Source organism: Oenanthe melanoleuca, chromosome 20 (genome assembly GCF_029582105.1).
Source record: "Oenanthe melanoleuca isolate GR-GAL-2019-014 chromosome 20, OMel1.0, whole genome shotgun sequence".
Classification (NCBI taxonomy): domain Eukaryota; kingdom Metazoa; phylum Chordata; class Aves; order Passeriformes; family Muscicapidae; genus Oenanthe; species Oenanthe melanoleuca.
In genome coordinates this window covers 3,616,539-3,633,518 of record NC_079353.1, presented here as the reverse complement: position 1 = coordinate 3,633,518, position 16,980 = coordinate 3,616,539, and the positions used below count along the sequence as shown (strand labels likewise).

The following is a 16,980-nucleotide window of genomic DNA, read 5'->3' as shown; positions in this document are numbered from 1 at the left end:
GAACAAAAGACAGCTGGGGCCGATGGAGAAGGTGTAAAGATTGACCAGAGGCCAGGGAGATCCATAATCACTACAAGACAGTCCTCACAAACCAGGATAAAGCATTATCTCTGCAGCTTAGCATTTCTTGGTTGTCAGGAAGTGAATGGACCTCTCCAACTGCTGGGCTGTGCCTGGCTGCTCCAGTCCCTAGGAAGTGCTGGAATGGATGAGCTCACAGAGCAGAGCTGCATGAAAGGAGCTTGGTTTAGCTGATCTCTGCTCCTGGTATCGAACTTCACTGGTGCTTGCAGCATGCTGAGGACAGAGTGATCATATGGTCAGTGTGGCTGTGCATTGACATCATTCTCCTGAGCCAGGACTAATAAATTCAGGCTTGGCAGAGAAGTTTAAGAAATCTTTTTATGAGAAGCTTATTTCATCTTCACAGCAGCCACTGCTGATACCAAAGGTGCACCATGCCAAGACTGGATCATCTCATAATTCAGCTAATCCCATCATGCCAAGCTTTGTGTAGTACCTCAGCTTGGTAGAAGTCTCTAAAATCCCTGCTATTAAGTACTAATTGCCAGCCTAGTGTGGGGCTGAGCTGAATGAGGTGCTTTGACCCTTTAATGCACCGACATATTCAACCCCTCAATAGAAATATTTTATAACACTTCATAGTTTTTTGGAAACACTTTATATCCAATACCTGCATCTTCTTTCAGCTCATCCAAGTGCAGCTCCTCCCCAAAGGAGCTCACATTGGTTGTGGCTGCTGTTGTGGTCTCCTGCTGCTGCTCCTCGGAGGCGAGTGCCTGGCACACGGCTGCTGGAGCCTCGCTCTGCGGCGCCCTCGTGCCATCGTCACCAGTGCAGCCTTTGCCTTCAGTATCTGAAACAAAAAAACACTTAATCTTAACTAAACCATGAGCAGTGAAAGCTCCTGCTATCCTCTTGAGAAGAGAGAGTCTCAAAGCTGCTCATGCTCAGGTACTGAGACTTCTCTTAGAGCAGCACCTGTGTTAACCGCCTGTAATGCTGTAATGCTAACCATTTCTGTGGGCATCCAGCTGCCTCAGCAAACCTGCCTGTGCTCTGGAAGTAGCCACATGGGAGATGAGCAATGGGCAATCAGAGGTCTCTGGGAGAAGATAATTCCTTCCTTGCATGAGCAGAGCCCGTGGTGCAGCACATTCCCAGGTTGGTCTGGCTTGTGTCAGGCTCTGTGCACGACTCGCTGCCATCCAGCAATGCTGGAGGAAGGAAAGGCTGCTCATATTCCCTACCAAGCTGCAGAATTTTAGCACAGTTTTAGATACTCAGCTTTCAACAGTGTGTCCTGTGTGATTGAGCTGATCAGAAATTCAAATCCCTCCTCATGCAGACCTAGAAACTGCTCCCTTTGCTTAGTCTGGAAGATTTTCATGCCAGTGATCCCTGCAGCTGTACACATCTTGATGACTGAAGCTTTTCTACTATTCTCCTATTCATGCAAGAGTCCTCAGAATACAAACTACCCTTTTACTCCCTCAGAATTTACAAGATCTACATCACTGCTGCAAACTACAGAAAGCAATCACTTCCCTCTCTGGGCAGCTCTCCATGCTGATGGATGCTCCTGCTGTCCACCCTTCACCTCCCAGCTTGTATTTCTCTGCCCTGGACACTCCTTTCTGGAAGCTCCTGACAGGGTTGTGTTTTCTTGCAATTATATCATTACAAGTTCCTTGAATATTGATTTAAAATAGCAACATTCCCAATTACCTCTTTTTGATGCTATTTGGACAATCTGCAGGGTAATTTCTTGTGCTTTTGGGTGAGGGTATCAGATTTTGGCCCAGAGATGCTGCGGAAGGGATGCAGTATTTCTGAGCTCACTCAGCCTGCCTCATAATCACGTTCGGTGAAAAGTTACTGTTCTTAAAATAGCCCTTGCAGTAGCACAGTTGCTATGATACAGGGAAGGGGAGGGGGAAAAAGTTCATTGCCTACATCTCAGCTCATTGTGAAGGCAGCCTGTACATAATCACCGGTGTATGAAGCACTGCCCGCGTTGTTTGACAGGCAGCCCTTACCCAGAGCTGTAAGTACAGATAACCCTGATCAGCTTCGTGCTCACCAAGGGAGAAACATGGAGGGGGAGCTCCCTGAATGTGTGCCAGGTAACTCTGCTCTGCACGTTCCTCCCACCCCTGGGAAAGGCTGCTGGCAGCTGTGACAGAACTGCACAGCCAGACTCAGGGCTCCTTCACACCCCGGCCCATGGAAGTGCAGTGACTGAGGAAGGGATGACAAGCAGGGATGTTCCAATGGAGGATTTCTGAGACACAGCAGTGATGTTCTTGGGCAGGAATGATCAGCTTGTGCTTAGATCAAAGTGGGTGTGCTGCTTTGGGTGCCAGTGGGTCCCAACACCGTATTTTACAGATGGTCTGGGACAGGACAAAGCACAGACCTTAGACCCACAGGGAAGGAGAACACCAGAGCTCAGGGTAAGCAGGAGCAGGGCTGTGATTCTGCTGGGCATTAACCCTGCTGTGTGCCAGACCTGCAGCAGGGAATCTCATGGAGTTAAGCTGGTTGCCCAGACTGAAGCTGCATTTCGGGAGTTTTCCAGGGGCAGGTTGGCACCTGCCCTGTGTGAGCAGAGACAGAGAGAGGGAAGGGGACAGGGGTGGCCCAGGCCATGCAGTGAATGGGCACCAGGGCTGGGGGTTGTGTGAGGAGAAGGGCTGGCACAACCTGCAGGGTGACTCATCACATACAAGGACAGTGCAACTCCAGCCTGGGCTGCTCCCAGAGCACTGCAGATCCTGCTGCAGCCCTGGGGAGAGCTCAGAGCCACACCAGCCACTGCCAGGGCCACTGCCACAGGGACACTGACACAAGGTCACTGCCACAGGGCCATTGCCACAGAGCTACTGCCAGGGCACTGCCAAGGCCACTGCCACAGGCTCACTGCCACAGAGCCACTGCCAGGACACTTCCAGGGTCACTCTCACAGAGCCACTGCCAGGGCCACTGCCACAGAGCCACTGCCAGGACACTGCCAGGGCCACTGTCAGGGTCACTGCCAGGACACTGTCAGGGTCACTGCCAGGGCCACTGCCACAGAGCCACTGCCAGGACACTTCCAGGGTCACTCTCACAGAGCCACTGCCAGGGCCACTGCCACAGGCTCACTGCCACAGGGCCACTGCTACAGGACCACTGCTACATGGCCACTGCCACAGGGCCACTGCCAGGGCACTGTCACAGGGACACTGCCACAGGACCGCTGCTACAGGACCACTGCTACATGGCCACTGCCACAGGGCCACTGCCAGGGCACTGCCAAACGCTGCTGACAGACCTTGTGCTGTGGGTCTGAGTGGCACCTACTGAAAGGCATGAGGCTTCTCAGACTGCAGCATCACCCCAGTTGGGCTATTTATGAAAGCAGGAATCAGCTCCCTGGAAGTGGAGTAGAGGCTGATGGAATAGAGGGATTTGAGGATTTAGTGTAGTCTTTTCACACAGAGTTGCTGCTTTGACAATTGCAACTTAACTGCGTAAACGAGGACTTAGCCTTGAAACTGCTGCCACTTCAGCTCAGTCCAAGTAGGGCACTAATCATTTCCTGTGAATTATTTGGGTCAATTTTTTATTCCAGTTAATAAGCTGCTTCTACTAATATAATAAAATAACCCTGGAGATTCACAACACTCTGTAAAGAAAAATAACTTGCAGGCAGCTGCAATGTCCTTCAGCTGACTGTGATCCATTCTTCCCTTTCTGGGCACAGGGAGGCACTGGAAATTTGTGTGATGTTTGTAGGAGCTCCAGGCAACGTTCCTGCAGACAGGTAAGCAGTCTGTTTGCAGCTGTCTAGTTAAAAGCACAGCCTGTCCTCACACCTTACTGGACTATATTTATTTGAACTGTTTTAATTTTGTTATAATGATCTTGCTGCTTGGCATCACCTTTTCCTCTCAACTGTTCTTTATGTATGCAAGAGGTTTATTGATTCTTCATTATTGCTTCTTAATGTGCTCTACAGAAGTTCTATTTCACTGTTTTTTTGCAGAGCTGGGGAAATGAATGTCTTCAAATTCATGGATTATAGGGAACTTTCCTGCTCCTAGTGGAGATTGTGCTTATACAGTAATGCTAATATGCTAATAGGGCAACTAATTATCTAGAATTATGAGAGACACAAAGACTTCAATGGACAGAAATTAAAAATGAGCTTTCTAAGAACTTCCATTTTAGAATAAACTGATAACTTGATAGATTATTTAATATAAAACTTAAAATATATCCAACAGAATAATACTAAAATTGCTTTACTCCCATGGGACAAATCTCTTTTTCTGAATCTTCAGTTGCTCAGTTTCACTCCAGCATAGCATCACTGAGTATTGTCCCAGGGGTTATTTATAGGCATTTGTTTTATACAAAAGAAACTCAATTACTACTTTCAAAGAACATAACTTCTATCTGTGAGATTAATCAAACTCAACAGGCCAGTCCTCTTTCATGACAGTACTTTCTGCTATGATGTTTTCAAAGTAAAGATGGATTTCTGGGGTTTATCTCTGTTTAGGTGGAAATGGCAACTGGGATGTTGTCCACAACACTGGGAGCTTAGTTAATCTCACAGAACAGTCACCCAAATCTGTGTCTCCCTTGAGCATCTGTCAGGGCTTTGGAGCACAAGAACCATATCCTTTGTGAGTGTTTCTGACACTTTATCATCTTTTCTTCTTTGGCTTCTGGTTTGTACTCAGGAAAGCTTTAAAATGACTCCCCTAAATGGTTCACTTTTCCATGGGAATGAAAAGCAAGCAGACTGGTAATACATTACATCACAAACTTGGTTTACTGGAAAAACAGCTGAAAACATCAGATTAGGATCATTTGATGGGATTTGGATCCATAGATTGCTCACATTAGCTGACTGCATCTTTATGTTGAAGTTTATATTTATCCAGCTTGAGCTGGATTTCTTGGCAGAAGGATTTAGCTGGGTTTAGAGCAATTACATAAAACATATGTACCAGTTCAGGCTGCACCACGTGTAAACCAAGGGAAGACAGAGCTGCACTCAAATGGGAGAGTATCAAACTCTGAACTACATGGATTGACTGCAGCAGGGAGGAGCTTGAAGGATGACAAGCCTTAAATTCAGACACTGAGTTTTCCTCTCATTTTGGATTGAAAGTTTTTATTCATTTGCTTGTTTATTCTGCTTTTGCAAGCATGCATTTCCTACTGTCCTGAAAGAGCCTTTGATTTAAAAAAAAATAAGTAATAATTTTTACTTACCTTGTTCCATCATCTCCAGAAGGCCTTTCTTAATGAGTTCATCCCGCCCTTGCCGTGCTGTCATCTTCTTCTCCAGCACTGCACAAAGTAGTGGCACAACACAGCACCAGTTACCAACACAGCAGTCATGTAATGGGCTGAGAAAGGCAACATGGAAATTCCCTCCAGTCTCGGCTCCTGTGTGCTTGGAAAGGACTGCAAGGATTTTGTTTTGGGGAACAGGGATTGCTCAGCTGTTTGTGCCCCTTCCTTTATTAAAATTACCATATGTAAAGCTGAGGTTTATGATGTGAGGTGCTGTTAGATCACTCTGAGTGCAGACTCAGGGATTTCAGAGCCTTTTCTGTTTAATGGGGCACCTTGGAGCTGCCTTGGACAATGTCCTTCACTGGGACACTCCCACAGGATACAGGAGCAAGTGGAGGGAACTGCACCATCCCATCTTAGGAAAATGCAAGTGAGTTTGTCTCTGTACTGATCTTCTGGGACATCCCTGGGGACCAGTGAGAGGATGCTGTGCTGTTCTGGGCTCCTTCCCCTCAGAGACAGCTGCTTGAGGGAAGGCATTTCACATGCTGCAGCTCCCTGCTGTCACTTCTTATCATGTTACTGTGACCTATATAAACTTCACCCCAAATAAAAGGGGTGACAATACTTGGGGCCATAACTGTAGCCTGTGTGGAAAAGGGTCAGCCCATGGAAAACAGTCTAGGGGCAAGGCTTGTGCTTCACTCCCATATTTTGACCTTTTTTTCTAAATGTACTATATTGTGTTATGGAGGAAGTCAGCCTATATGGGCCCCTCCTAGCCTTAAACATTATTAATCTGTTGAATGCTGGAATCTCTGAATTGGGTTTGGCTCAGGTATCCTTTAACATGCCCCATGAAAGCTTTGCTATGCAGCATCCCTCTCTTGTTCTCAGCCTACCTGCAGATGTCTGCTTCAGCTTCTCATTTTTCTTTTTCCGCCACTTCCACGGTTTGAAGATCCTGCCCAGTGTGGCCAGTTTGCTGTTCCTCCTCACTGGTGGAGTTCGAATCCCTGAGACCAGGTAGTCAGAACGCACTGCAGGGGACTGCTCCATCTCCTCTGAGAGGGGAACAGAGGAAGAGTCTGTTAGACAAAACCCCACAGTGACTTGCAAAGGGCAGGCAAAGGTGCTCACCAAGGCAGGGGTGTCACTGTCCCCCCAAAAGCTGCAGGGAGCTGTCACAGCTGAGAGCTCCCCAGGGCGTTCACAAGAGCAGTGGAAGTTTAACACATCAGTAAATCAGGCTCACATGGCCTCCAGTTAATCACATAAATGTAATGCTCATTCAGAAAAATGCAGACCTTTATGAAAAGCTGAGAGGAAGCGTGAGAGAGCTCAGATCCCTTTGGAATCCCCAGCTTCCAGTTCTGTTCCTGGGTCACAGGATATTGCTGCCTTTTAAATGAACTCTTCACATGAGCTAACACAGAACACGCTGATTTTGAGAGCTAAAGCAAATCTTATATAAAAGAAGAGTTTGTTCAATATGTGCTATGTAAGTAAAATCTCAGAACTACTGTGAAAATTTATTCCTTGAGAAAGCTAAGGGGAAAATTCTTTCCTTTTTGTCTAGCCAAGCCACAGGAATTCAGAGATAATGCTTCAGCTGGAAAATCAATTTAGGTATTTTTAATAATTTTCCTTGAAAATGCACCTTAAGTTTTGCTTATAGACAATTGTTGCACGGAACAATACTCACTGAGTATTCACAGTTGTGTGCCAGCCAGTGCCAGGGGGGACAGTGGGACAGTCCCATAAATGGGGTTATTGATGTCTTTACTGAGAATTGTATTAGAGCACCAGTACAGTAATTGTTGAAAGAGAAGCTGCCATCAGATCTGTTACAGAAATAAAAACTGAGTAACAATTTGTATTTTTTTCCCCAACAACCAGTTATGATTTAAAATAGGAATGTGAAGCTGTGAACATATGTACATCTCCAAGTAATTTTTCTCTGGAAAAACAACATTTATCATAAATTGCTTTATGACTGCAAGATCATACATATCCAGCATTTCCTAGGCTTTGTTTTTAAGTTAACTGGGTGCAAATGCCTAAATCACAGCATGGAGGTGGGGATTTCCAAGTAAACAGGAAACAATTTTTGGAAGATTATTAAACACAGCAGGGGAATGAACACATTCCTCCTCTTCCATTTAATTTTGAAAATACTGGTAATAGAGATGAGTCATTCAGTGGAGACAAACTAAAAACTTGGCTATGTGAACTATCAGAGCAGAGCAAAGCTGTAACAATTCCCCATACACATCATGCACGCCCAGTGAAATTCTCTTTCTTTGTACTGAATTTAGAGCACTTTTTTTCTCATTCCACTGAGTTTATCTGGAGGTTTAATTTTCAGGAGATTTGAAGTAATAATATTTTTTTTGCCTTTGAATGTGTGATGCCTACCCAAGGTGATATTTATAATTTACAATTTGGAGGTCAGTATTAAGTTGAGAGCAGAAAATAGCAATGAGCCTTGCACAGAAGGAAGGCAGTAGCCTACAGACCACAGCTGGAGTGCCAAGATATCCTGCTCCTTTCCTAGCAGCATGTTCAAAAATGAGAAGTACCACAGAAATAAGCTTTGAAGAATTAGAGCTGCTCTTGATTACAGCAATAGCAATGAGAATGGAAAATGGCAGAGTAGATCTATTAATTTGCTATTATGGTCACTTTAAAGCTGTAATAGAAGCCTCAGGAAATAGCATTTGGTCATTTCTTGTGACACCTCTTGAGTGGAAATAGAGATGTTCATGAAATTAGCTCATCTCAAAAGAGCTGTAGATGAGGCTGTGAATCAGAGCCCTGTTCCTGGGAGCTGCAGAGGAGTGGGACAAGCTCAGCTCAGCTGCCCCTGGTCCCTGCTTGTGGGACTGCACTGCTGCTCCTCCCAGGCCAGGAGTTTCTCAAGCATGGAAGTGAAGATTAAACAAGCAGCTGATTTACTGACTCTGCTATGTTTCCTTCAGGATGTAGGTGTCTGCAAAGTGGGTTAGACATCCCCCACATGTTTTGTTTAATACTGGTAGCATGAGGTCATTTTAAGTCTTTGCCAGATAAGGGATATACAAAGAACCAAGAAATCATTTGAACCCAAACCTGCTTGTCTCCAGCAAAGCTTATGGTCCCAGACATTCCCCTGAGAAGGGGCATGGGGGGATCTCACAAGAACACTGATGTTTCCCTGAATGCCCTGTAGGAATCAATGCTGCTGGGGTTTACACCAGCCTGCCAACTGGGCTTCTTCCCTCCCTTTCTGCCCTCTTGGTTGTGGGAATTCAAGGATTTTGTGAAACACAGGTAGAAATCCAGTGTCAAAGAAGGAATAGCAGCTAAAACATATGTTCCAGGAGGTTTTTGTGGGTTTTTAAACTTTATTAATGTTTCTCATATGGTACAAGCAGTCCTTCTCACCATATGCAGTTTCTATACTGTGCACTGGGAAAGATGGACACAAAAATAGATAGAGACACAGCAAGGCAGATGTCCTGAAGTCATAAATAACAAGGAAGTGGTTTCACTGGCAATGAGAATCACAAGAGAGCCCTTGGAGCACCTCATTTCCAGTCAGTTCATTTTCTCCTGGTTGTGGGTTGGCTGCTTGGGAGATCAGAAGTTGACAGCACAAAAAGCAGTTCCCACGTACTGGAGGAGAAGGCACTCCTAAATATCAGCCAATTCCTGCAGCCAACAAGCTGCCAAGGCTTGCCAACCCTCCAACCACTCTGTGAAACATTCAGCACATTTTTTTAATCTGCAGTCAATATTTTAATTATGCTAACTGCTCTGTGGAATAATGTGGTTATTCCTCCCAGAGCCTGACAGCCTGGGGCCAGGCCATGCAATTACACAGGGGATGTCTGCAAAATATAAACAGCCAAGAGCCAAACCATGACTCTCCAAGTCAGAGGGGGAAGTGAGCAGAAGCTCCACTCTCTGTGTAAAGTTTAAAGTGGAAGGATGAGGGACAGCCTCTGTCAGGGTCCAGAGAGCACCAGTTTAACCCCCAGCACAGTGAGGCCAGCCTGTGCTTGGCCCTCACTGCCCCACAAGCAGGCAGTCCTCAGCCCTGTGGGGCCACAGGGTTTTGCTCTGGCTGAAGCTTATTGGCTGTTTATGCCAAAATTACTTTAAATTCCTTGCTGTAGCCATTTGAGACTTCTGTGCTGGAGCTTCAGCCCCAAACAAACCTCTAATGTGTCACAAACTCCTCACCTGCTCCATGTGCCAAAGTGGTGGAAACGAATGTGGCTGTGCCCCTGCTGATGATGCTGGGCAAGTTTTTCTTAGAGTGCCAGCTGGGGTAATTCCTAGAGCTCCTAACAGTGCTGCAGTGTGAGTGGGTTCATGTCTGAGACATCCCCAGTCAGAGGAGGGGAGAGGTTCCAAAGTGCTAGGCACTGCTCTGCAGTGCAGCTCGGGGCTGCAGAATCAAGCAGACAACAAAGAAGCAGCAAACAAACCATAATATTCATTACATTTGGCTCCAGGGTCTGACCCCTCAGAAAGTCTGAGCATCTGCAGCTTCTGTTTATATCAGCAGCAGTTGTGGTGAAAAACACCCTCTTGCTTTCTTTAAAACATTGTGGTGCCATAAATAGAACACTTTTCCTGCAATTCCCCTCTCTGTGGGAATTGTGCAATGATTGTGAAGGTTTTCTGCTCATAGAAACTCTCCCATTTACACGTGTCAGGCCTGCCTCCATCCCAGCCAGCCTCCCACAGAAGTGGGGCAGGTTTGTTGGGACTTCTGGGAATTGTGTGCTGGGAGTTCTGTGAATTGTGTGATGGGAGAGTGCCCTGAGCAGCCCACAGCCCTCATTCCTACAGCAGCTGGGTCTGGTGCTGAGGTGATCTTGTCTGGGTGATAACAGCACTGTTAAATGGAGCACTGGCTTGGTGAGTTGAGTTTATCTTCTCAGGTTTTCCAGATGAGCCAGAGTCTGGAGCTGGATGCCCGGTTTGCTGATTACAGCAACTGCAGGATGCATTCCACAGGCTGAGGAATGGCAGCTGGGAACATCAGGGATGCAGGGCTGAGTTACACTGACCTTGCCATGCAGACAGGCTGCAGGAGACACAGGATGTCCTCCTGTGAATGCAGCAAGAAGTTTGTGGGAAGATAAAGGATGCTGCATTTTAACATGTTGGGAATTTTGGTAACTTAAAGTCACGGTAATGAAAGTTGTGCCTTGCTAAGTTCTGTGTGTACATTGGTAGGAGAAGGACCACTGAAAAATCTGCAACCTGCAGGCAGTTTAAAAATAACACAGCAGACAAGAGCTGCAGGCAAATCTGTAAGGCAGGCGTGCTCTGTTTGCTGATGAATTGGTTTGTGATGCAGCTCTGCATGTTTTCCCCTTTACTGTCATTGCATCTCTCTCTGCAACTCATGTATCGAGCTAAAAAAAGAAATAAAGGTTCCCTTTGGTCCACTGCAGAGGGTAGAGAGAGTGAGTGGAATCAAAATGACCTTTCTGGCTTTTGGCATAGAGGTGCCTTTACCACCAGTAACTTTCAGTGCTGCCTGGAATTCAAGATGCCTCTAAAAATGAGGAGAGGGAGGATGACACAGGGGGTTTAAAGGGTTTTAAAGGGTTCCTGTGTCCTCCTGGTCACTCCCAAACCGAGCCAGCACTTCCCTCAATGTGCTCCTTGCTGAGGGTCCTTGTCATCCAGTGAGAGGAGCCTGCAGGGTAGGAAGGCAGAAAGGTGGTCTTGGTTTCAGAGTAAAGATTAACCTGAGCGTTGTGAGAGAGAATTAGCAGAGGAACAATCCCCTTTTTCCTTAGCTTAGCATGCTAAAAGAGAAGGAACTGACCACGGTGAGTGGACATGCAGGATAGGGATGAGTGTGTCTGGAAGCCTTTGAATGCTTCTGTCTCATGTTCCAGAGAAGCAGAATTCAAACTGAACAGCTTTTTTATTGCAGAAGTTTGATGTTTCCTGTGATGGAGCTCTTCCTTGTGCTAAAAATGTTTTCTGTCACCTGCATTTCTGCAGACATGTTCTCTATTTGAAAGAGAACCACAGCATAATGTTCCAGTCTGAAGTTGCCAATTCAGTTTTTTGAACACAGAGTATTTTGATTTTTGCAATTTTGAATGACTATTAGAAATTAGAACTGAAAATTCTAAGAGAGAAATTTTTATTAACCTGAAATTTATGTAATTTTTAAAGGACTTTGTATTTGAAGCTGTGTATGTTTCAGTATTGTTTGGGACTGGATTGGAAAAATCTTACACAGAATCCTTTGTAAAAGAGAAAACCTGGTTCTTAACAGCTTAGATATTTAGAAAGGGAAGGTACCTGCAGTAATTATTGAATGTAATCATGAGCTGATTTTGGGTGCTTATGTGACATAGATTGTTTCTCAGACATCATACTGGTTACACAAAAACAACACTGAAATAAAGTAGGGAAAATTACAGATTTGTGGTGCAAATTCAGGCATTTACTCATCCAATTTTTTATGTTTTGTGTGGTAAACAGTGTAAGGAAAAAAATGGCTTGAATTCTTCACTCTTATTGCAACCCTTTATGTTCATGATTTCCCGCCGTGGATTTCATCTCTCTGAGAGTTTAACCTCACAAGGAGCAGATGGAGAGTGGGCCAGGTTTATCCACATGGCATCTACGTCATTCCTGAGTTACCTTGGGGGGAAAATCTGGCACAGAAAATTTGTGCAGGCTGCAGACTCAGGGAGATCCATGGAGGCAGGGTGAAAATGCAAAGATAAATAGCAGGGAAATACAGAGACAGCTCTGGCTCCAGCTTCCCCTCAGTAAAGGCTGTGCTTGGGCTCAGTCACTTTTCCTTTTGCTGGGTGACATAAATCCTGATTGTTTTTATACTTCCCTGCATGAAAATGCAAGTTTACTATGTGGTCTCCAAAGTCTGAGCTTCCATTTTTAGTTCAGACTCAAAGGTTTGCCATTTGTTCTTGTTCTATAATTTCCACTGCTCTTTAGTACGTTAAATTACAATTTAACATTTTTCTCTAATTGAAGGAAATAAAACTAAAACCCCAGAACATAACTTGTGGGTGGTAGGAGGGGGCTGTGCTTGCCAGGGAAGTTTATTTCCATTTTGTCATGCTGAGCCTCCTTCAAAGTATTTGGATTTTAAAACCAGGTTTCCCTGACATGAATGGGGAAACAGATTATTCTTATCAAAGGAAAGAGAGCAGGGAAGTGGCAACTCCAGCTAAATCTCTTAGATAAAAATATGCTTTGTATGCTTGAGATTTTTGATTTCTTCCAGAAAATGTTCCTTTGGGAAGTTGACATATCACCTACCAGCATTACCCCCAAGTGAACCAAGGTGCAAAGAAATTAATCAGGAACCTTTCATGCTTTTGGATCATTGTGTCAAGTTCCAACACCACTTGCTGTGATTTACAACGCACGGTGTGACATTAGCAGTTCATTAGCAAAATAGGTTTGTCAGTGTTTGCATAAAGGAACCCACAACACGCCTTACCTGGGTAAGAAGGAGCTCAGTAACAATAAGAAAATGAGACTGATGTAGGCTTGCTGTGTGTAATCACTGTTAATTCAGTTACCTGAGCCTGTACAATGTCTCTGGAGAGGGGAACACTGCCTTTTGCAAACCTCTCCCACAGTGAGAGCTGGCTCAGGCAGCAGAGCAGCATCTCCCCAGATCCACAAAAATCCATTCAAGTAAAATAAAAATCCTTTCAAATGGGCACTGCCTGTGCAGAGGGCCGGGAGCCAGCCTGTGCCAAGTGTGTCCCTCGTGCAGCTGCAGGGGTTTGTGCCACTCATTACAAATCCCCGGGGCTGGGAGTTTCCCCCAGGCTCCTGGAGAGATGCTGAGCTGCAGGACACAGGGAGCCAGGCCCAGCAGGCACAGGGATGTTTGGGATGAGGCTTGCCTTGCCCTCAGAGCAGTGAAGCTGCTGTCTGCACTGCAGGACCAGCCTCTCATCACCTGCACTTGTTTAATTAGCTGTAGCCTTGCTGCAAACCTGTTGAAAGGATGTTTTTTATAGCATCCTCAGGGAGTCTGCAGACTGAAACACACCCTGGGTGTCTCCAAGAGGCACCTTCAAATCCCTTCCACTGCAGATATCCCTGACAGCAGCTGCCTTTGGAGGGACACCAGGGAAGCCACTGGTGTAAGGGCACTGTGCTTGCCAGCAGGGAGCCACCCACTGCTTATTCTGGGATTCATGGCCCAGGACTGACCTGTTTAGAGTTTCTCCAGTTTATGGGAGTTTGTGTCTGTCAGACATACAGTCAGCTCTCATTTTATATCTATCCCAAACTTGTCTATTCAAGAATTAATCAAATCCTCATGTCCTATGCACTTTCATGCCCTTGTAATTCCATGCGTAATTTCCTTCTTTGCTTGAACACATCACAGCTCTCAGTTGATGCTGTCACTGTTCAGTGCCACTGCTGCAGATGGAAAACACTCCATGCTCTGTGAAATGCAAGAACATCTCCTTTTGTTTTGCTTTCTCCTTTATCACTTCTGCTGCTTCACACTCTTGTTTTCCTCCCACCCATCAGCAACAAATACACCTCAGTCACCAGTCTCTGGTGCTCCCTCCAGGCTCTGCAGAACACAACAGAGATTTGGGAGAAGGAATACTTGGACAACAAAACTCTGACATAAACCAGAACAGCTACAGGGAAAGGCAGATAGAAAACAGGCACAGTGACCAAATTCAATGTTGTCAGAGATTATGCATCCAATGGGGCTCCTTTTAAAACTGTTCTAAAGCTACCAGTGATTTATACTTATGGTAATTGTAATGAAACCCTTCTTGGGAGGTCATTTCACCTGAATGAATGGTTAAATACTTTCCAGGGATGCTTTGCTCTGCTGGATATAACATTCTGTAACTATGAGACACATGTAGGAAATACTTAAAGGGGAACATTGTTTTTAAACAATCATTTCTTTCTTCCACTGTCTACTGGTACTGCTCAACAAGGCAATTATACTAAATACTCAGCAGTTCTCAAAGGTACCCAAAGCCCCAGCACCTTTGAAAAGACACATCTGTGCTTAAACACAGAGAAGACTCAGATGCTCTGAAGTCCCCAAAGGTGATGGAACTTCTCATCTATTAAATCCTGCATTAAACATCACCATTAGCATGGAACTTTCTCAAAGCTCACATAAGGGTTTTAAAGCACTGGTCGAAGCAAACTCCAGCATGCCTTCTAAAATTGAATGCTTCACTGGTTGAGGGCCAGGAGAAATAATTGCTTATAAAATTTACTGTAGTGATTATCACTGTTTGCCTGAACCAAGACCACAATCTTGTCCTAATGGGATTGGCAGGCAGGATCTTCAGAGCAAGGATAAACATGGAAATTACTCTAAATACATGAAACTGTCTCCTCTGCAGCTCTTGGAATTACTCCATTTCAGGTTGTTTCCTTCTTCTATTATAGGAACTAGGAAAAACAAACTACTGAGTTGTAATCCTTGGCCTGTGTAAGAAACAGAAAAATAGACAGATAGTGTCCCACATGGCAACAAAAAAAATTATAATTTGGCAGGAGGACAGCAATGTCTGTGTCACTGAGCAGCCAAGCAGGGAGAACTATGGAAATAATTGCAGTTCCTCTTGCAAATGTGATTTATTGACTGTGTCTGCATTAGCAAGAAATGCAGTGTTAGAAGTGGGGCTGTGAGCAGCTGCTGCTGAGGACTTGACACCTTCTGGCTGCATTTGTTAAGCAGCAGTGGTGTGATCTTGTGACTCCAACTTGACAGTGAACGAGCTCTTTCCTCTCAAAGTGCAAAGGAAACAAGATTCTTCTTGATAATAAAAATACCAGCCAAACTAAACAAGCATCCTTCCAAAAATAAACTGAGTGCCCATGTTTTCTTCCCAGAGGATGGATAAAGATCTTTATTTGTCTTACTGAATTGCAAGATTCAAAAGCCCCATATCACACACACAAATTCATGTGACTTGTTGGTATCAAAATTCACCAGCTTTCATCAAGACATTGGCTCCTAAATTTTTGGCAAAGTAAAAGTTATCTTGTATTACCTTTTTCTACATACTAGAGCTTATTTGAAATGTCCTTATATTGCATTTTTCCATTATAAATACCTGTGTCCAGAGTGGCAGGTACCTTCCCAGGCATTTTGGCATTAATGAAATTGCTATGCATAAATTAACAATAGCAATTTCAAAATTTCTAGAATTATGCTGAGGTCGTGACAGAAAAAGAAAATTTAATGCACAGATGGATGAGTTTCTTTCCCCTTTTCTACTAATGTCCACAGTACACTGAATTTAGTGGGGAAAGGACCCTGCATTTAACAAGAGCTGTACTGGTTTTATTAACTGGATTCAGTCTTCTTGCAGTTCAGTGCAACAGCTGAGCTTTGTATTCATTTTTTAGTTCATAAAACATTCTTTCCATGCAAACTAGAGAATTATTGCTAAAAACATTTTAGAGAAGACATCATCACCATTTCTTGAAATGGTTAGATTTGAATGAACAGGAGAGATATCTTGTGGAGACCATTTTAAATTCAAGTTGTACTCAAGGAGAAAGCTTGTGGGTTGGTGAGGTGATACTGCTTCCAACAACTGCAACAGCCACAGAATAAACCTCAGCAATATGTCTGCAGATGGTTAAAATCTCCAGGAATATCAGGCAATAGTTTGGATGTTTAATGACTGCAGTGGTTACACCTCAAATGGAAATACACAGAGGAAAAAACATATTCAAAGCAGGGTCAAAGAATGCCAGGAGCTAAACTAACATGTACATGGTAACTGCTGAGAAATGGCTTTTTCACATGTGTATTTTAGAAGTCTACTGGTTCCCCACAGCTCCCTTTGAGTGCTGGCAGGCTCCCCTAAGTGTCACCCTGTGGCTGATGCATCAGGCATTGTCCTGCTCCTCCTGGACCAGCCTGGATCAAACACGAGAACATGGAGCAACTCTGAGTTGCACAAGGTTTTCCCACTCAAAATTCTCCCACTCAAACTTTTCCCATGGCTTTGTCAAGGAAAGTCAGGGGTTGGGATGAGCAGGTGGAGGTGGAGCAGCCTCAGAGTGCCCTGGGATACCAAACCCTCTCTGCACCCTGTCCCACATACAGACACTGCTGAGCAGAGATTGCTCCAGTTCTGTGGTTAGAGACTAGATTTATAATAGAATGGTGAAAAAAAAAAAAAAAAAAAAAAGTGAAGAATCTACAGTTTTGAGAAGTGTCCAGGGAGCACATGATTACACTTCTATTCTTCTGGTCAGGGCTTATGCAAAAGAACAAAATGTAACAACCATTTCCCAAACTAAAGCATGACAGGAGGCTCTCTCTTAGTAAAAATTTTGTTAATTTTACTGCCACAAGTTTTAAATTCACATTTTTTTAAACCAAGAATCCCAGACAACTCCTTGGTCTCCAGCTCCTGATTTTCATTTGGGACATGTTTTTGAGACAGAAACCTCTAATGAGTGTTTTTCCAACATTTGCCTTTCATCAGCAAGAATATTTGCTTTCTTTTCTTGTTTTCTTCTCTTTTTTTAATTCTTAATTTATTACTTTTTACACAAAAGGGATAACCAGCTCTGTGACAAAACTATCATTTTGTAAGTACCACAGAATATGAACTGAATTTCTGTTTCAATGCATAAGGTTTT

The 16,980-nt window shown here is 44.4% G+C and overlaps 1 protein-coding gene across 2 annotated transcripts in view; it reads right to left on the bottom strand.

Moving 5' to 3' along the window:
* PHACTR3 (phosphatase and actin regulator 3) overlaps positions 1 to 16,980 on the bottom strand; it is a 99,851-nt gene that overhangs the window by 41,954 nt on the left and 40,917 nt on the right. For both annotated transcript variants that reach the window (XM_056507523.1, XM_056507524.1), the window contains exons 2-4: positions 6,222 to 6,383; positions 5,293 to 5,370; positions 695 to 877 (exon numbers count right to left, since the gene is read on the bottom strand). In XM_056507523.1, the coding sequence (XP_056363498.1) occupies positions 695 to 877; positions 5,293 to 5,370; positions 6,222 to 6,383 (423 nt within the window). The remainder of the gene's footprint in view (positions 1 to 694; positions 878 to 5,292; positions 5,371 to 6,221; positions 6,384 to 16,980) is intronic.